Consider the following 21,502-nt stretch of genomic DNA (forward strand, 5'->3'; position numbering starts at 1 on the left):
CCTCCCACACCCTCCCCTCCCCCCTCGCTCGCTCCGCTCGCTCGGGTTCAGTCACGTTCATGATATTCAGTGAAAAGAATTAATACAAGAAGTGTATCTAAATTATACCATTTTATAGGCAAATTGTTCAATAATAATCTACACTAAAATATACTGCTACCTTAAACAAGTGGGAATATTTCACGTCGATAAAACGCGCCAAAAACATGCATCAAATTGCACCATTTGCAACATCAAAATGCAAAAAGTTCTTACTGTGGGAGGGGGACACCCCCCTTCCACACCCTCCCCTACCCCCTCGCTCGCTCCGCTCGCTCGGGTTCAGTCGCGTTCATGATATTCAGTGAAAAGAATTAATACAAGAAGTGTATCTAAATCATACCATTTTATAGGCAATTGTTCAATAATAATCTACATCAAAATAAACTGCTACCGTAAACAAGTGGGACTGTTTCACGTCGATAAAACGCGCAAAAACATGCATCAAATTGCACCATTTACAACATCAAAATGCAAAAAGTTCTTACTGTGGGAGGGGGGACACCCCCCTCCCACACCCTCCCCTACCCCCTCGCTCGCTCCGCTCGCTCGGGTTCAGTCGCGTTCATGATATTCAGTGAAAAGAATCAATACAAGAAGTGTATCTAAATTATACCATTTTATAGGCAAATTGTCCAATAATAATCTACATCAAAATAAACTGCTACCATAAACAAGTGGGACTGTTTCACGTCGATAAAACGCGCAAAAACATGCATCAAATTGCACCATTTACAACATCCAAATGCAAAAAGTTCTTACCGTGGGAGGGGGGACACCCCCCTCCCACACCCTCCCCCCCTCGCTCGCTCCGCTCGCTCGGGCTCGGTCGCTTCGCTCCCTCGCAGACTAACCGCCCCCCCTAAGATGAAATCCTGGCTACGCCGTTGTTCGTGAGCCGTATATAACTAATGGGCTGTATGACTCATGGACCTATTTTTTATGTCGGTCTCGTGGACCGTATGACTTGTGGGTGTCGGTCTCGTGGGATGACCCCGTCACTTCACCCTGTTTGACTGAATTGTTAACTTAAAAGTTAGACTAAATTTCCAGTTCATGGAGCAATTTCTTGTAACTTTGACTTTGTCAGTCCACTCCTCTGGTCAGTCCATCATCTCTGACTGATATGCAGATACTTTGGAGTCATTGACGAACTGGGCGATGTCAAGTTTTTGTGTCCTTAGTATACTGTTGACAAGGCCTTTACTGGATGACAGGTTTTGTTTTCAGTTGCTGTAAAGGGTTATGTCTCCACACCCCCCCCCCCTTATGTATCTAGTGCCTTCACTGGATATCACTGCAAGAATAATTGAGTTGGTATTGATAAGAAACCAAGATGGTTACATCAAAGTTGAGGAGGTGACTAAGATAAATTATTGAATTGTTCTCTCCATGTTTTCTAACCTTAATTCAACTTGACAATGGAACATTTTACAATTTTTGCAAACTTATTAATCTCCTTAAAATGTATCTGTACCCAGAGATCTATATTTGAGAGGTGTGAGAGCATGTCTTAAGAATTCTAGAGAAAATTATATCCCATCACAAAAAATGCCAAAAACTGTGAAATATTAATTTTAATAAATCAGCACGCACTAGTGCGCTCTGCAATAGTAGCCAAATCTGAAAATAGTAGCCGCGCGTCGACCATCTGTGTGTGCACGTTTCCTTCGTTTGCCTCCGTCTGCAAACAGTATATCGAATACTGTCTATCGGTATCGCCTGGGTGGACACGCATACACGTACGTGTGTCTTTCCAATGCCCGAATAGCGCGACATGACTAGTTGTGTACCGAACTACTAGACAGCATCGTAGCAGCGGAGCCCGGCCTGGCTGGCCCGCCCGCCGGATGATGCGCCCGGTATAGGAGCTTAGCGTTTGACGATCACGACTCGATCGACTCTTGATTTACGTTAAAGACGCCCATTATCTGCGTTGCACCACTTTGCCAGAACACCGGCTTGACCGGCTTGTAAACCCGAACGCAAGGTTGTGTGAAGAACACTTCAAGCCAGCTGACTTTCGACAGCCATTCCGCCTTCACACATCGTCGACATTGGACTGTACAGAACATCATCATCAGAACTCCAGAATCAGGCTGAATTTGCATGCTATTCCCTCAGTTTTCATCAAGCCCGTTTGTCTCGTGAGTAGACTCAACAGTAAGTAACTGAGGTAGACAGCCCTAACCAAAGATCGTACGATCTTTGCCGTAACTCATGATGAATGATGAAAATTTGAAATTGACACTGAAAAGTGTTAGTCACTAGAATAGTTACTAGAGTAGTCAGAAACACTCACTAACTGTCACTAACCCTAATTATACACAGCCCAGTCGCTGTATGTAGGTACGTAGCGACAGGGCTGTACAGGCGGGACCATCTACCACGAAGAGAGCTATGCAATCTGATTCCGATCGCTTTGAATTTTGATACTTAAGATCATTTTTGTCACCTCAAACTCATCTAATACAATCTTCAATAATGAGGCTCTATATCTATGCTATCAGTATTCAAATATACGTTATGAAACTTACCGAAATTGATGATTATATCCAGCATGTCCAAACGGTACATTGTCTTTCACGCCAGGCCAATTTGAATACACATACGTACACGTCATGTGAATGCCCCATAGAGAGGTATGCTATCGACCGTGCTGCTACAGTCAAGCAGCGCACGCACGCATAAGATCTCTCCGCAGCAGACGACGTTAGGCAGTAGGCCCTACGCAATACGATATAGGTTCTGTAATACAGTACGTTCTCACCGCATACGCCGCGCTCGCTTTGGAGCATGAAGGCGCCATTTTGAATTCTGCAACGATAAACTCCGGACGCGAATATTTCTTTCGTACATGGAAACGCAATGGGACATAAATTATTCATAAGTTGAGTTGAAATTTTGAAGTGCGCAAGCGCGTGGACTTGTCTAAAATTCTATAGCTTGGCCAATTTGTACATGATGAACACTCTCGCATACTGTACATATTTACATACATGATCACGTGTGATCACTGCGTGCGTACGTACGCAGTATACGTGCTCGCTATTCAGCTTACATTCGATTCGCAGTTCATGAGCGCCCTACGTAACCCCGCTGGAAATATGCGGAGCGGAGAGCATCGTGATTGTCAGCCAGGGCAGACGGCGTGGATAGGAGAGCACGTACATGCGTAGTTCGCGTGAAATGTACAACTTTACAAGTCACAACCTCCATAGGCTTGGAATTGATGCCACATTACCACTATTCGTACATGCATAAATGGCCAAATAAGAGCTCTTCCCAAATGTTTTGCACGACCTTTTTATGGATCGGGTAGGTCCTACTACTACTAGTGATCGTAAATACACCGTTACCACAGTAGGCCTACACCTAACTATACACAGCCCAGTCGCTGTACGTAGGTACGTCGCGACAGGGCTGTACAGGCGGGACCACGAACCACGAAGAGAGCTCTGTAATCGGCTTCCGATCGCTTTCAATTTTGATACTTAAGATCATTTTTGTCACCTCAAACTCATCTAATACAATCTTCAATAATGAGACTCTATATCTATGCTATCAGTATTCAAATTTACGTTATGAAACTTACTGAAATTGATGATTATATCCAGCATGTCCAGACGGTACATTGTCTTTCACGCCAGGCCAATTTGAATACACATACGTATACTCGAGTACGTGATGTGAATGCCCCATAGAGCTGTATGCTATCGACCGTGCTGCTACACTCAAGCAGCGCACGCACGCATAAGATCTCTCCGCAGCAGACGACGTTAGGCAGTAGGCCCTACGCAATACGATATAGGTTCTGTAATACAGTACGTTCTCACCGCATACGCCGCGCTCGCTTTGGAGCATGAAGGCGCCATTTTGAATTCTGCAACGATAAACGGCACCCGGACGGTCAGGAATTGCGCCAGAAATTGTCATTTTTTTTGTTCCACGGACTTATCGCAAGGGCTCTCTATGGACCCGGTGTGGTGAACAATTCTTCTGTAATGCAAGCATGCATTTAGCGTAACGTCTTCTTTGTAGAATAAAAGTATAAATTTTCATAAGTTTTTTAGTTGCGTTGAGGTTCCCCACTTTGAAGCTGCATGCCTCGCCTGTCAGACGCTGTATTCGCACAGCGTACTTACAGCGTCTGGTCGGGCTAGCCTACACCGTACTTGGCTATGATTTAAGAAGCGGTCGTGTATTCACAATCGACTTCTCAGTGCTGCCAGTGAACATGGTGACTCGAGCATCTCGAGTGCACTTTCGAATTACAACGATAAGATCATTACCAATCCACATGTAAACTAATAATGGTAGACCGAACTTCAGTAGAGTCTAGTTCTGTGTTTTCAAACATATTAGACGTACGTGATATGTGAGCGTGATTGTTGTATCCGATGTAGGCCTACAGGGTGCTATGTGTGTGCAATGTGATGTGTGTTCATAGAGCTATCGCAAGCGACAGTTCAGTTTCCTGCGCATGTTCTTGTTCATTGATCGGACGAACCTCGTGAGTGCAGTGACATGCTTACGCACAAACGTTTGTACATGCACAACACACACACACACACACACACACACAGGTATTACTAGAAATAGCTAGCTCGCTACATCGGGCATGCGCTGCATGGGTGCACAGAGAGTAGGCCTGTTCGAGTCGAGTCTGTTCATTGTGTACAATTTGGCCAAGCTATACAGTTTTAGGATTAAGTCCACGCGCTTGCGCACTTCAGTCATTCAGCTCAACTTATGAATAATTCATATCCCATGGCGTTTCTATGTATGAAAAAAAATATTCGCACCCCGGGCGGTCAGGAATTGCGCCAGAAATTGTCTCTTTTTTTTTTTTGTTCCACGGACTTATCGCAAGGGCTCTCTATGGACCCAGTGTGGTGAACAATTCTTCTGTAATACAAGCATGCATTTAGCGTGAGTAACGTATTCTGTTTGTAGAAGAAAAGTATAACTTTCATAAGTTTTTTAGTTGTGTTGAGGTTCCCCACTTTGAAGCTGCATGCCTCGCCTGTTTGACGCTGTATTCACAGAGCGTACTTACAGCGTTTGGTCGGGCTACACTAACCCGTGACGATGTAACGTTAGGTCTAACTCTAACGTTAGATGTATACTCTGTTGTGTGGTCTAGAGGTCTAGTAGCTCTAGTACCTGGTACTTAATTAAGTAACATGGTTAAGCCTAGGTACTAGACCTATTAATGACTAGATCTGGGTGTCTAATGTTAGACCCTTATTACGTCAGACGTCTAACACTGTAGGCCTATAGTACTCAATAGTGAGGTGCCCGCACCTCGCCAGGGGTGCGAATAACGCCACCCTGTTTAAAATTGTTACAAGCGCATTGAATCAAAATTTATGCCCGGGACTGTGTTCAGTATCAGATTTTCCATCGTCGGAGCGTATTGTAATTTTATTTCCAGGGTGCACAGTTACTAGTACTACGGGACTACAGCTTCGAGAGTCTGTGCATAGACGCTGGGCCGGTCCACTGCATGCAATGCCGCACCGGCCTCACGCGCTGGCTCTCTCTGACTTTTCGAGCCATGCATCCGCATGAGTAGATGCTGTCGCGGCTGGCTGCCTGGTGGCCCGGCGGCGCGGCGCGGCAGCACCAACCTAGGTGCGTACGTAAAGATTTGCGTGCGTTTGCGTGTTTTGAGAGCACTAGTACACTGATCGTACAAAAATTATCGAACTATGCAATCGAATGCAGTCGATAACGCCAGGCGACTACTCTTAGATCAAGGCGCATGTAATTTTGGCGTTTTAAAGATTGCTCTATTTCTTTTTACATATTGCTATATCTCTGTATGTGAGTAACGTTGCACTCTTATACTAGTATTTGATAGGGATATTACCAGTACAATAACCTACATTGTCAGAAAAATAAATTTCTGGGTACAGATACACTTTAATGACACCAATCTATATCAACAAGGTCTTAGCCATCGATCAATAAGGGATGACTTGTACAGCGTGTTTCCATTGCCTCATCGAAGCATTTTAGAATGTGAGTCTGACAATGAAATTACTATATGTGTGAGCTAGAAAAATAAACGGGGAATGGCCCATATATCTTGCAACAAATTCTGCTGTAGTTGAAAACAAGAGTTACTGTGCAATTCTGAATTATCAAGAGCATTGTGAATGCAGCAGTCACCATTCTGGGATACTTCTTTCTCCTTATGCAGTCAAATTCTGCTATAAGTGGGTGACATTTTATTAATGCATGCTGAAACAAAGTCCACTGATCTTGACCGCTGATCTCCCCTCTCTGCACAAAATTATGTTTTGTTTTGTTTTGTTTTGTTTTGCGTTTCAGTCATATCGCTATCCGCATCAAAGGATAGCATCTATTACTGGACGTACCATTGGAGGGCTTGAGTCAGGAAATTTTTGTTATTGTTTTTGCTACATTATGTGCTACATTTTACCACTTGCCCTGGTCATTCTAAGCATCTCAATGTTATTCATTTGTATCTTCCTGTTTCTTTGATAACACCATTGGATATTCCTTGCTGAAATCATGTCTGGAAAGTAAAATGTTTGACCAAAATACATGTACAGTGACCTTCAACCTTTGATCTTATGTTGTTGTTTTCTTTCATACAATTTAACCATCACATCTACTTCTCATGTAGCACGCCTAAGGTAGGCACCAAGAAAATCTAAGATGGACAGCAAAATGTTGATACCTCCTGTATTATTTAGGTATACAAATGACAAGATTCACACAGAGTCGGGATTTCAGTTCAAATGCATGTTACAGCATGTTACAGTGTACGCAGTGTCTGATTAGTCTGGACCCATAGCAAATTTTAATATGGTCATTTCATTTGGCATGGTTCAAAATATGTTTAAAGAACATCGCTCTGTCATGCTTGTAGGGTATGTTAGATTGCAGCAATTTGTCCCGTCGTGTTTGCTGCAACATGATTTGGGAAATGGTAGTACCATACGTAGTTGTCTCCTTCAAATTGTGATGGCAATGATGACAGTCTTCCATATAGCCGAACTTCTTGTATATGTTGACTGAATTTTAATTTTTGTATGTAGATGAGAAAGGGAAGTTAATGATGTAGGTGTGTCATTTTGTGTGCTATTCTTATTGGACTGTGTCGTCCATACTTCAGTGTATGTGAACTGTATAGCACAATTATAATATTGCTAGGTTAAATACTGTAGTACTAGTTTTCCCATTTTATGCTTTGTTTTGACAGTATATTGAAATAATTTAAGCATGTTTTAGTGTACAGCATTAAGAGTGAATGATGAATTGATATTAAATTTAATGACTTGAATATGATATCATGCCCTTTATTCTTGTCATTTTCATTATAATTATGTGAGTCTATCAGTGTTGTAAATAAGTGTGATTCCTGGCCTTACATCTGAGTACTTAAAAATGTCTGCTACAATGCTCATCCTGATTTTGTAGGCCCTAGCTACTGCGCAGCAGAGAAGACAATACGATTCATACCTTGGAGCATTTTCTGTCTTCTAATATTCTCGAATATTGTACACGTGTATGTATGTATGTATGTATGCGCTTTGAGCACTCTGTAGAGTGGATTTAGCGCCATATAAATTCGTATTATTATTATAATAGTAATATTGGATTGAACAGCTGTTTATACGAAGTATTGGTTTGCCATTAATATGCATTGATTGATTCTGCATTAGTTATATAAGAGCTGAAAAGCACCGCTGTTATCAAATGCTTCTCTAATGGTATACATTTTTGTGAAGCTGCCTTTCTTTGTAGTATTACATACCATTCTATGCGAGGACCAAATAATCATTAGCCAGGTAGTGCCGTGAAAAGAGCTAACAATACCCGAAATATCTTACTCTTCAATAGCTAGCAATGAAAAACATTCTCAGCGAGTACTCAAATTGTTGTGAACTTTACCGATCGAGATCAACTTTGTGTCACCTCAGCGCGCGCTACCAAATTTGTATTGTGCTTTCATCCTTGTTGTCCTCCTGACTTTGTTTTTAGTTGGTTTGCTGTTCTACTGTATCCCAATTCTGCTTTGAATGTCGACGATATCTAAATCGAATTTAACAAAACGTCAACAGTAAAAAGAAAACTGCCTGATTGTACGCAACATGTACATGTACATGAATACGATATGCTTACTACGTACATAAGAAGAAGCAACACTCGCTGTGCATTGTTGGATAATGCATTTTGATTCTTTTTTTCGGTCACCGTTGAGACTGTAAAATTTCGCGTCTTTTTCGAGAAAATAAAGCGAACGAATTATTGCGATCTGGATCACGACCACATCTCGCAAATATTTTGGTTCACACTGTAGAAATTTCTAGATGCAACGAGTTACTTTGACCTCAGTGACGCTAATTTTTCACTGTTATGGGCCTCTCCACGTAGCAAAAATAATACTGTAAAAGAAAAATCGGATGCATTGGTCACGTCTGCTTGCACAATGTAGAACACACCGTCACACATACTACATGCAATGCACATTATGTACAATACATATATGTGTGTCTGGTATGTTTATGCCAAAACAATATTTTATGTGTCTCTACCGTAGGCTGTTTTCTATTCAATTCAAATTTTCATTCTTCTTTTTCCAACAAAACGTAACATAGAATAAATTTCAGGAATTACATTGTAAACATAAACATTCGACTTTGCAAAAGATAAATGATACAGCCAAACATTAGAATGCATACTGGCAAAAAAAAAAAAAAATACACAGTTACGCTTCAGTTGAGAAAAAAGAGAATTGAGAGGTCAACCAAAAGCAAGCTTGTATATTATTAACCACAATATACAAGCTTTACACTGTTATGCAGTGTAAAAGGAAAAAATACAAGTTTAGAACATTTATTATGATTATTATTGGTTGGTTCTAAAATAACCCAACTTGGAAATTGCCGGACATTTACAGCTATGAAAAAAATTGTCGCAAGGACTCGCCACAGTGATGACTCCCAGTCGCCATCGAAGCCTATCGTTTACATGCATTTGTCATAGAAAGAAAAAAACATGAAATTCACAGGTTGTTCAAATTCAGGAATGACATCTTGCAACACTTTAGCTAAAAAGTTATGACCTGTTAAAGATAACATGTGTTACAATAAATTTTGATTGCCTTGTGTCACCTTCCACATAATATGGCGCTGTTCGGTCAAAAAAGAAATTAAGTAATATTGGATTTACCTCCTGTTCCATCACCTTCGGTCACGTCACCCATCTGTATCACGAAGTCGGGCACTATACGATGCACTTGAGTATTGTTGTAACTCAGTCGTTTCTGTGAAATAGTACAAAGATATCTACGGGTACTCATTAGTGTGTTTTCCTTCCCTTTGACCATTACATCCTTCTCTCTCTCTCTCTCTCTCTCTCTTTCTCTCCTATGATGTTTACTTCTTCAAATATACCATCTTCACAATCGACGCTGTCAGTGTCAAGATTCAACTTACACTGCAAAAAACATCGGTGTTAGATTTAACGCCATTGACAAAAGCGAAAACACATATGTGAGTGAGCGAATCCACCACACTCAACTTTTCCTACAGACAGGAGTGTTAGAATGAAATGATGTAAACAAAGCACGGGATTATACAATTTCGCCTGTGCTGGTGTAAATAAAAAACCAGTGCTTTGCCTCCTTTTTTTCAATGGTATCCAAGTATTGCACACGACGACTAGACGAGTTAGTGTATGATATTATACCTCGTGCCTGCAGAGGATTTAAAAACACTTTAAAAAAACTTTCTGATAATGCTTTATCTCTAAAATGACGAAAGAGCAGGTGCATTGCTTCAAAAACGATTCTTTCCTCCTGCACAGGTCCTTTATTTTTAGAATCAGACATTATAATCAACCTATTGCGATTAATGGTTTTAGTAAGTAATGCCGGTATTTACTGCTGGAGGATTATATTATAATATTTCACCTGCAAATTCCATTACTGCTTTTGTATAAAGTTCCTGTGTATTTCATATTGGCCGCCGACCGATCAGTGTAGCCGGTTTGAAACCGCCCGGAATCGGTGGCTCATCAGTGGTGTGATACGCCGCGGTGACGCGATCGTGATTTTGCATTTAATTCTTGATCGGATTCCCTATATCAGGGTGAAAATCGCAACATAAAAGTGGATTTGCGGATGGACAGGTTTTATTCCGTGGAGAGGTGTGGATGAGTGGTAAAGTACTCTGCCTCTCACTCCATCCCAGCGGGACAAATTCTCTTTTTTTTTTTCTCTTTCTTTTTTGTTGGAGTTGAGTTAAACTGGTATCTCAACTTTTAGGCTATAAAGCGTGACCATTTCATACGATAACGTCAACTTTATACATAGGCATCTTAGTAATGGAAATTAGAATCATAGCTCATATTTCAGAAAGCCTATTTCAGGGTCAAAGTGATCCTTAAAACACTTCAGTATCATATTTGATTTTGTTTGTGCGAGGACCTCGTGCAAAATATACAGTTACGGAGCCTGTAACGCCGATTTACTCCCACACGCGCACACGCGATTTCCCTATGTTTTGCATCTCAGAAACCGTTTGATTAAACGTGCTCAAATTTTATATGTATGTATGTTGTATTTTGTTCTGTAAAATTTTGATTACTTCATTCTTTATTATAACAGCACATTTTTCTAAATGTACTGCTATGATTCGTAACTATCCCCTTTTCAAAGCTAGCTATCATGGTCAACAGAAATCTAGTCATCCCCACCCCGACCCCCCCCCCCCCCGCGTTTTACCTAACTCGTCTAAGTGGCGAGTTTTAATGTCTCATCGCTATTAGATGCCTTTTAGAAGATATACAGCTGTCTTTATCTGGAAACAATGGTTTCCTTGCCTTCGGAAAACAAAAATAAATGGATGAGTGGCTAATGTATTTTGTACTTTCCTACCAATGCAAGGTCAATGAACACTCAGATTCCTGAATTTATTTCTAATAAACTACTTTGTCTCATACCCAACCCATTTTCCCGCATGTATATATTGTGGGGCAAGTCTATAGTGTTTACATCGATAATGCAACATTGATAACGTAACCGTGAGACATTAACCAAGTGCTTTTAATGAGCCGGGGTTCCGCCGGGCAAAGGACAGATACACAATTGCAATGGATGTGTGCACCAAGTCGCAATGGGTGCAAGTCACGAATCCGGCGCCCACGAGTCATACAGCCCACAAGCTAGACACTTTATACCCCCATCTCTCTAGACGGCGATTCCGCTACGATCATCAAAAATCGACAAAGCGCGGCGGATCGTGGCTTGATCGCTTAAAAGCCCCCTCACGCCTGAGCGAATGTAGGGGGACAAAGGAGGACGAATGGGAAAAACGCACGAAATGCGCGCGAATTCAACGATTTCAAATAAAACTGCCTTCAAATCATCCGATTATAAACTAAAGTCAAATATGATTAACGAACGGTAAGCGAAGGATAAATATGACTTGCGAAGGATAACGATTTTTCGGTTCACTTCTTTGAGTAAATTTATTCATTTCCAGTTTTATTTAACCAGGGTAGCCTCGTCAGTTATAAAACTGCTTTCAATGAGGGCCCTGCAAATGGGTAAAAACATACAAATACAACGCATGACATTTGAAAACAAAGGTTTACAGATAAAACTGCAACTGACAAAACATAAGTTCAAAAAATAATTACACATTTGATAACAACAAACTTAGAATGTCTTTAAACATAATCATTAATACATCATTAAAAATATACGTTATATTACACACACATATCTAAAATTATCATATAATAATTTCCATGAGTATAATAAAATGAAATGTTCCTTAAAAACCAATTGCACAATGCATAAACGGATAAAGTGTTTAATCTCATTTCTTATTCCCAGAATCACTCCAGTCATTACACAGATATCTTAACAGTAAAACGGGCGGAGTACGAAGAAGAAAAGAAGAAGAAGAAGATTTGCAGAGGAAGAAGAAAGATGAAGGAAAAGGCAGTAGAAGAAAAGAAAGAGATAACTAAAGGAGGAAGTAAGAAGGGAAGGCACTCCTAAAGCATGATAAAGTAAATGTGAACGGCTTACAAACAAACGTCAATACCAACAAAATCTGCTACAATCGAGAAACAAAACACATAAATCGGATTACACTGTTTTTTACAATTAAGGGATGGGCCGCGTGTGTCCTCTCATTGATACTCGTAGTGCACTGATTGTATTTAGTTGCCTTTGCTCAGGTGTGAGGCTGTTCCATTCTTTGGTGCCCACGTACTGGAAAGTGCGTTTGCCACTATTATTCAAAATTTGACAACCACCTTCAGATAGAGATGCATTTGTCTTTGACCTAGTACCTACTGTGTGTGAGGGCTTTGCAAAGCGTTGTGACAGATATGGAGGCGCGATGTTGTTAACGCACTTAAATACCTCACACATTCTATGAACATGTCTCCTTTCTTCAAGGTTCTGCCACTTTAGATTCCTGAACATATCAACAATATGTGTTCTAGGGTGAACACCCACTATCATCCTCGCCATTCTTTTATGCAACAAATCCAACTTTCTCAATAGAGCCAACGAGCAGTTTGAGCATACAAGATCACAATAATCGAATTGGAGCATTATGAGCGCATTGCACAATACCCTAAACACTTCATTTGGAACACATTCTTTTGCTGTCCTTCTCAAAAAACCAATCTTCTTAGATATCTTTTTTGCGGTATAACTTACATGTCTTTCATATGTTAAATGTTCATCTAGCAGTACACCCAAATACATAAACTCTGTTACTCTTTCGATCTCTGTATCGTCAACTGAAAGTTTCATATTACGAAAGTTTTGAGTGCGTTGCCTTGATCCAAAAAGCATATACTTTGTTTTACCGGCATTCATTGTTAATTTAAGTGTCTTCAACCAATCATTGACAGCACTCAAACCTTTCTGCATATCATTCTGTAGTTCCGTTGTTGATGAACCTTCAAATAATAAAACTGCGTCATCAGCATACATGTGGATTTTACAGTTGACTTCTGTCACTGCTTCCGGGAGCAAATTTATATACATGACAAAGAGCAGCGGTCCCAAAATCGAACCTTGTGGTACACCGTGCTTAATGATCATACAGTCAGACAAGTCTTTACCAACCTTGGTTTTCTGCTTCCTTTCAGTCATATAAGACGAGAACCATTCAAACTCTTTCTCTAATATACCGACATTCTGTAAAACATGTAATGATATATTATGGTTCACTGTGTCGAACGCCTTTTTAAGATCGATAAAAAGTGCACCAGTCACCTTTCCTCTGTTCATATTTGTTAGAATATAATCGGTAACATCTAATACCATTGACTGTGTGCTATGTTTTGGCCGAAAACCTGATTGCTGATCACAAAAAAAAAAAAATCAATAGTCTGTAAATAAGCATACAGTTGTTCATGGACCGCTCTTTCTATTACCTTCGACATTAGAGGCATAACAGATATTGGTCTATAATTCTCAATTTCGTCACGATCACCACTTTTATGTGTGGGAGTGACTACTGCAGTATTCCAATTATCAGGAAACTTACCCGTCATCAATGATACATTTATCACGTGAGTTAAAGAGTGTGTAATGGCTGAACAACCTGCTTTTAAAAGTTTACACGTAATACCATCAACGCCTACAGCCTTTTTACTTGGCATTGTGCGAATCTGCTTATCAACAATTGACACATGAACAGGTTGAAAATGGAAGCGAGATTCATGTGAAATTGCTTTTGTGTAAGAAGGCATATCATCAGTATCAAATTTTTCTGCTAATTTATCTGCAACAGACACAAAATATTCATCGAACTCATTAACTAATTTTTCTCTGTCATCTGACATGGGCATTGTGTTTCTTTTTTGTAAATCGTGGCTTCCCTTATTACATTCCACAATTTAGTTGAATCATTTTTATTTTCAGTGATCTTTTTCGTATAAAACATTTTCTTCAAATATTTGCTCATGTTATTAACTTTATTTCTCAAATTCTTTGTCTCTCTCCAGTCAGATTCAGTTCGAGCCTTATAGAAAACAATAAATCTCGCTTTCTTCCAAGTTCAATCATCTCCCTAGATACCCATGGGGCTGTATAATTCGTGCGTACACGGATAGTCTGGAAAGGAGCATGAATATAACAAACTTCATTAAATAAAGTTGTCCACAATTCTAGTTCCTCATCTACGTCTTCACATTCCTCAACTCTGTGCCATGGTTTCCGCAGCAGATCTAGGAGAAATTTTCCTTCATCAAAATTCTTAAAATTACGGATACGAGCATATTTCACTGTTTTACTTTTACAACATTTTGTATTCCTGCTTACAACTACCATAAAATGATCACTCAGACCAAGAGGAACGACATCCATTTTGTTAATAGATTCAGAGCGAGAAGACAATACCAGGTCAATGCATGTCTTCGAATTTTCAGTAACTCTTGTTGGAGATGTTACTAGTTGCTTCAGTTGGTATTCACAATATAAATCACCTATTTTAGTATTTTCACTCGCACATAATACGTTATAATTAAAATCCCCAACCACTAAAATATCATTAGATATCATTTCAGTCGAGTCCAATATTTTTCTCAATTGGTCTAAAAACATATTATCTTTTCTTGGGAAATATATTACACCCAGTACAAAAGATTTGCTAGACGTCAGCGATATTTTTACCCAGCAAGACTCAAAGTCAATGTCAGTAACATCTGTAATATTGATCACTGTGAATGAAATCTTGTCCGATATGAAGAGAGCTGTACCTCCGTGAGTGTCTTTCCCTGGGCGGTCATATCGCACAAGATTATAGCCATTTATTCGAAGCTCGTTGTCTAATATGCCATCGTGCAACCATGTCTCACTAATGGCCATTACGGCGTACTTAGCCTCAGATGATAAAATGCGTATATGTTCTATCTTTGGGCAAATACTCTGGGAATTTAAATGAGCTATACTGAGTCCCGATGTCTTGCCTTGCATATTTATATTACAGTGAGAATTCGGGCATCCAGTATCAGAAAACGAATGTCGAGGGTAACTTAATGGGTTAGCAGAATCACGACATTGATTTACGCTGTTTTCTTTCCTAGTTGATTCTATTGGCGTCTTTGGTTGAGGAGCATTCTCGCAGTCTCCAGGCTGTCGATCCAATCCCGTGGAAACACGCGGCCCTGTGGTTGCCTTCGTCGAGGGTTTCGGTGCCCGTGAAAACCCTGTTGTTGCAGCTGTGGTAGTGAAATTCTCCGCAGGTGGCGTATGAAGTTACGGGCAAGTTGTACAACACCGGCTCTGTTCAAGTGAACGCACTCTCTGGCCAGGTGAGAGCGAGGTCGAATACTTCCATTGTCAATCACGGAGTATCCTCGCTGATTGGCTACATGTTTCGGTTGGGCGTTGACATTCTCGATCATTGTTGATTCATACGGGCTTTCGTCATTGCGATGCGCTATGGTTGAAAGCACTATCTCGTCGATTGTCGTTTTGACCTCGTCGCACAGGGATGTAATTTTCGCCATAATATCATTTTCATCATCCTCTCTGATATTGTTGCCTCCCACGTGGAGAAGCAGATGCCGTGGTTTTGATCTCCCCTCATGTTGTATTGGGTCGAAAATATCTTCGACGCGCGCACCAGGTATGCATTTATTCTTTATTGTGAGCACCGAAGACAACTTTGAAGGTTGAATGTATTTTGTTATCGAGTCCCCAACAATGAGGACGTCGACTTTTTCACTTGGTCCTGTTTGATCACACTGTGTTTGATGCCTGTAGATGTAGTCGCCCATTTGCGACTCAAAGGACGGGACAGAGTCTTCTGCGATTTCATGATTCAATCTTTTGTGTGTGCTTACTGGGTTGACGATGGGTTCTGGATTGCGGTTTGGTGTTCTTTCCTCCTCCCATTTCGTGTGATGCCTGCGGATATAGTCACTCCTTTGGGCTTCAAAGGACGGAACATTATCCCCTGTGAAATCGCTAGTCGATGTTTGTTGTGTTCTTACTGGGCCGAGGGTAGATTCTGGTTTATCACCTAGTGTTCTTTGTTCATTAAGGCGATTGACCTGTGTTCTCAGGTCTTCGACGTCTTTTGTTAGTTGAAACACTGTTTGCGTGAGATTGTTGGCGCATTCAGACGAGAGAGGTGTGATCGGTGTTTTGTTCCGCTCATCGGCGTCTGAAGGGTGGTCAATAGGATCTCCTCGCCACTCGGTGTCATTGGGGGCATTCTGTACTGAGCTACTGTTAGGTGACGAAGAGCTATTATCTATGGATGTGGTCGAGTCGGTCTCGTGGCAGCCATCTTGAATTGCTTGAAGACAGAAATGGCGAGCAATATCCCGATTGACATTAGGGTATATGGTATTCAGTTCTGAGGTCAAATATTCTTCAACGTCAAGTACAGCGAATGAAATATCGTTCTTGGTGATGTGAAATAACGCTGACTGAATACTATTGACAGTTATATGTTTGGGCAGTTTGTACTTGAAGTCACTGCAGCCGGGCGTTCCAAAACAGGTGTTAGTTTTCAGTTTTTGCTTCTGTTTCGATTTTGCCATAGATTAACTGGAGTAGTCATATATCTGGATACCAATATCTTCAATCAGTATAGTGTATATCGGCGATAGAATCAACATTACCGTTTCCGTCTGTTGCTCGATTCCGTGTCACCCGATATCCGTTTCACACTGATCGTAATATGTGGGACCACTGTAGGTATATACGCAGTCAGTCGATGCTGATGATGACCAGAGGCTTATGCTCAAAGTTCACGTAGATTCACTTTTAAGCAATTTCGGTGTAGCTGACCAATAAGGATGACTATTCCAGGCAACATTCAAGCAACATTCAGCCAATATTCAGGTAATATACTAGGTAAATTCAATGTAAAATCCAAGGTCCCAAGGACAAGGTCCCACTCAAGTCGGTTTCCTTTGAATATATAAATTGCGGCCGAAGGCGAGCGAAGGGGTGATATGACCCGATAAGACGAACGAACAATGAGCAATGGCGTGCGATTGGAAACGAAGACGAAAAAATAGATCAGGCGTTCTCGTACGTGTGTGCGCGCTCCTCGGGGAGTATAAAAGCGACCAGGTCCGTCCAGATTTCAGTGCGGCCAGAAAAATCATCCACGCAACATGAAAGGAAGAAGTGAACCTATACTGATACACTGGTGCAACTCTGAAGTATACAGTGTTCCATGGCAGGACAGAATGGTCCCCTAGATGTCAAACCAAGTCAAATGCCAGAGACTGGGGGGGGGGGGGGAATGTTACAAACAAAGTTGTGTTTGTATTTGAATTTGTGTTGTGTTTAACTGTTTATTATTGAGTATATGAATAAAAGAACCACTCATCAAGTCCATGTGGGTTCATTTTTCATAAATAAAAAAAAGCAACTAAATATTATTCTAATTTGTTCAATAACGTTATAAATGACTAAAATATATGGTATATCATTGTTAAGCAAGTTTAAATGTACAGTTTTACTAAAAGTACCCTTCAAGTTACTCGTGGGGTTTTGAAACTTTCGGGTGGAATGTTTATAAATGACTAGCGTGGTGAGCGGCTGGTCACAGAGAGCAGCTCAGCATTCGCCAATTTTTTTGTCAGGTCATTCGCTCGTATTCGTATCACTTCGAAATCCATAGTTTGTCATAGTATCTCTTAGACTTACCTTCGTGTATGCATCGCTATTCAAATTTACTAAAAGTCCATCTTGGTTTCGCTTCGCATATAGAAGATGGCAAGCGAAAATACGTTTGTCATAGTATCTTCGTTTCTATGCGCAAGTCATATTTAGTCATCGTGTTGCTTCGTTCAGGGTTCTTTCGAGATCGGTCCACCTTGGCAAAAGCGCGATGAGGGACTACGCGTGACAATAGCACTCGAACGATAAACGAACGATTACCCCAGACTAAATAAGAGATGCAAATTCAAGCGAATGACAGACGATTTTTCAATTCGTCGGGAAATTTTAAACATGTTCAAAAATCCCGTGCGAATTTGAATAATCGCAACTGTTAGTTCAAAGGCCCCCTCACACCTGAGCGAATTGCCTGAAATATGTCTTGCTATGGCTGGCGAAAGGCATTTTTTTGAAAAATCATTTTCAATGGTAATTGATAGTAAATCGTATTTACCCTTCGTGTTCGGGTTCGTACACCTTCTCAACTAACAGTTGCGATTATTTAAATTCGCACGGGATTTTTGAACATGTTTAAAATTTCCCGACGAATTGAAAAATCGTCCGTCATTTGCTTGAACTTGCATCTCTTAGTCTGGGGTAATCGTTCGTTTATCGTTCGTGTGCTATTGTCACGCATAGTCCCTCATCGCGCTTTTGCCAAGGTGGACCGATCTCGAAAGAACCCTAAACGAAGCAACACGGATGACTAAATATGACTTGCGCATAGAAACGAAGATACTATGAAAAACGAATTTTCGCTTGCCATCTTCTATATGCGAAGCGAAACCAAGATGGACTTTTAGTAAATTTGAATAGCGATGCAAACACGAAGGCAAGTCTAAGAGATACTATGACAAACTATGGATTGCGATGTGATACGAATACGAGCGAATGACCTGACGAAAAAATTGGCGAATGCTGAGCTGCTCTCTGTGACCAGCCACTCACCACGCTATATATAAACATTCCACCCGAAAATTTCAAAGTTTCTTCAGAAAAATGGAAGATGCAGCCCGCCTCATTTTTGTGTTTCTGTGAATGTATACTGCCCAATGCAATTGCTCATGTGTATCTATGTGTGTTCTGATATTTTTTCTTATTCTTTGTCTTTGTACTTTTGAAATTTGTATTCAATTTTTATTAGATTGAATGCGGAAATAAATCAAATCAAATCATATCATATGATCAAATCAATATGAATGAAACTTGTTCATTTTTGCAAGTTTTACTTTTGTGCTTTGGAAGGGAAAAAAAGGGTGTTCACTCATGCGTACAATTTCCCTTTGTATTAATCCACCAGGGTGACAACCAATTAAATAACCTTGAATATGGTATATGAAACACCAGTACTGTATTAGCCAAATAATCCATGAGAAATATGAACTTGAAAAAGTGTTTACCTTCTTTTTTGCTGAGTGTATATATATACACTCAGAAAAAAAAAAGGAAACTTATTCGAGTTCATACTTTTCATAGAAGATTTTGATGAAAATCAATATATATTACATAATACCAAATTGAGGTAATTCAATTGGCTATCAAACTAGTAGGTCAACATAAAGGGAAACGTTACGCATGAGGAAACGCATTTGTTTTTGTCCTCCAAGGTACGAAAGCAAAAATTGCAAAAATTGACATGTCTTTCATTTGGAAATGCCCTTCAAGATAACAATGATAACAAGAGACCAGTTTAACATAGTGGGAGACATGAATGAAATAACAAATATAAGTTTTGGTTCTCTTTATGTCTCTATAACCTCAAACAAAATCAAAGTTAAAAAACTAAAGTGGGAAAATAAGACTTCTGTCAATTCAAACTTCAAATGACATAGGAAGTAAGAGCACAATGATGATTAAATGAACAGAATATCTTCATTTATTTTTTTTATGTCGTAATTTAAGAATCCATGAGACATTTAACAAACAAATATGATTTATAATTTTCCTAATTTGAGAAATTTTTGTTTATATTGCTTCTCCTCGCATTTCATTTTGATATGGATATGATAGAAAATTCTTCAGTTTCCTTTAAAAGGTAATCACCGGATTATTTCTCTGGCTGCACTGATATCTGGACGGACGGACCTGGTCGCTTTTATACTCCCCGATGAGCGCACACACACGTACGAGAACGCCTGATCTATTCTTTCGTCTTCGTTTCCAATCGCACGCCATATCAAACTATTGCAAATTGTTCGTTCGTCTTATTGGGTCATATCAACCCTTCGCTTGCCTTCGGCCGCAATTTACTCAAAAAAGTGAACCAAAAAATCGTTATCCTTCGCATGTCATATTTATCTTTCGCTTACCGTTCGTTAATCATATTTGACTTTAGTTTATAATCGGATGATTTGAAGGCACTTTTATTTGAAATCGTTGAATTCGCGCGCATTTCATGCGTTTTTCCCATTCGTTCCCCTTCGTCCCCCTACATTCGCTCAGGTGTGAGGGGGCTTTAAAATCTTCTCCATCAAATCTTTAGCGGTTCAGAAGCGCGGAGGGTCGCCACCATCGCCATGGTCGCCGCCAAGTTTTGAACATGTCCAAAACTTCCGTAGCGAGGTCGCCGTGGTTTTAGAGCGTATCACAATCGCCTCACGAGCGCATTAAAAGCGCCACATTCGTAGCTCTGACGGGGTAGCAAGGCGTAACTCAAGCGCATCGATAGCGGCCCCCATCGCCCATGAAAAGTACCACTTTTACAGTATTACGTCACAGGAACCAACCATGAACGAAAGAAAGTGATGCACCAGACCAGGAAGGTTGACATGGAGAAAAGCGTATAAAATACCTCTTCCCACGTACACTCAGTACGAATCTACTCCGTTTATCAAATTGTTTGTTTGTCATATGCTTTTGCAAGTCAATGAAGATAAATTAAGTTGTGATCTTTTCAAATATATCTCCATAAAATTGTCTCATTGTAGGATACGATTTGTAGTTTGCGCGTAAGCCGGTTCTTTAATATGATATACATATTTGACCCTTTTAACTGAATGGATGACTTTACTATTCCAGTGCAATTTCACATCAGGTTCTAACTGGTGTGTTCTAGAATGCTAAGATGTGAGGGTAAAACCATTCTGCATATCCATGTTGGTTTGACACTGACACCTGACTTAAGAAATTCAATCATGAAACCCATTTTATACCCCGATCGCTTGAGAGAGATCTCAGCATGAGACCGGCGTAAACGAATATCGCAATATAGTCGGCCTGGAAATGCGGCAACAACGTGGCGGAGTCGTATTATCTATCATCGTGGCGCTATCGCCTACAGCACAGGTTGAGCGTGAAGAAACCGTTGTGTAATCGCCTCGGCGTGTGCGCAGCCGACACTTTTCAACTTTTGTGTATTATAGATACTCTAAGAATGGTTCTTTTATTCAACATTTCAATGTAAGAAAACAAAAAAAAAATAGCTCCCGTGATTCATAAATCAAAAATCGGATATAAGAAAGATGGCGAAGTACGATGTTATGTCGCAGAGAATTTGACTGTTAGTTATTGCAGGAAAGAAGTCACTATGTAAGACACAAAGGGAGTGATTATATCTACGCAAGCACACCGAAAAGCAGGGTAGTGTCAATTTTGGGTAAATTCATCGACCACAAAAACCAAATCCCTTCGAATTAGTAGAATTGCTTTTCTGTTTAATACATGTAACTACTAACCATTCATACGTTTTAACCAACAGTCTATTATCTCAAGGTTTAATCAGCCTTATGCAGTCTACCAATCAATTTACTCTAATCTGGGAACCTC

The 21,502-nt window shown here is 40.2% G+C and overlaps 1 protein-coding gene across 1 annotated transcript in view; it reads right to left on the reverse strand.

The window, feature by feature from the left end:
• Positions 1–21,502, reverse strand: part of LOC139708055 (peptidyl-prolyl cis-trans isomerase B-like) — a 109,782-nt gene that overhangs the window by 87,299 nt on the left and 981 nt on the right. The window contains exon 2 of the mRNA XM_071620038.1: positions 9,250–9,343. Coding sequence (XP_071476139.1) covers positions 9,250–9,343 — 94 coding nt within the window. The remainder of the gene's footprint in view (positions 1–9,249; positions 9,344–21,502) is intronic.

The sequence above is a fragment of the Diadema antillarum genome, unplaced genomic scaffold, assembly GCF_040938485.1.
Source record: "Diadema antillarum isolate AM-2024a unplaced genomic scaffold, OU_Dant_1.0 seq00001296_RagTag, whole genome shotgun sequence".
Lineage (NCBI taxonomy): Eukaryota > Metazoa > Echinodermata > Echinoidea > Diadematoida > Diadematidae > Diadema > Diadema antillarum.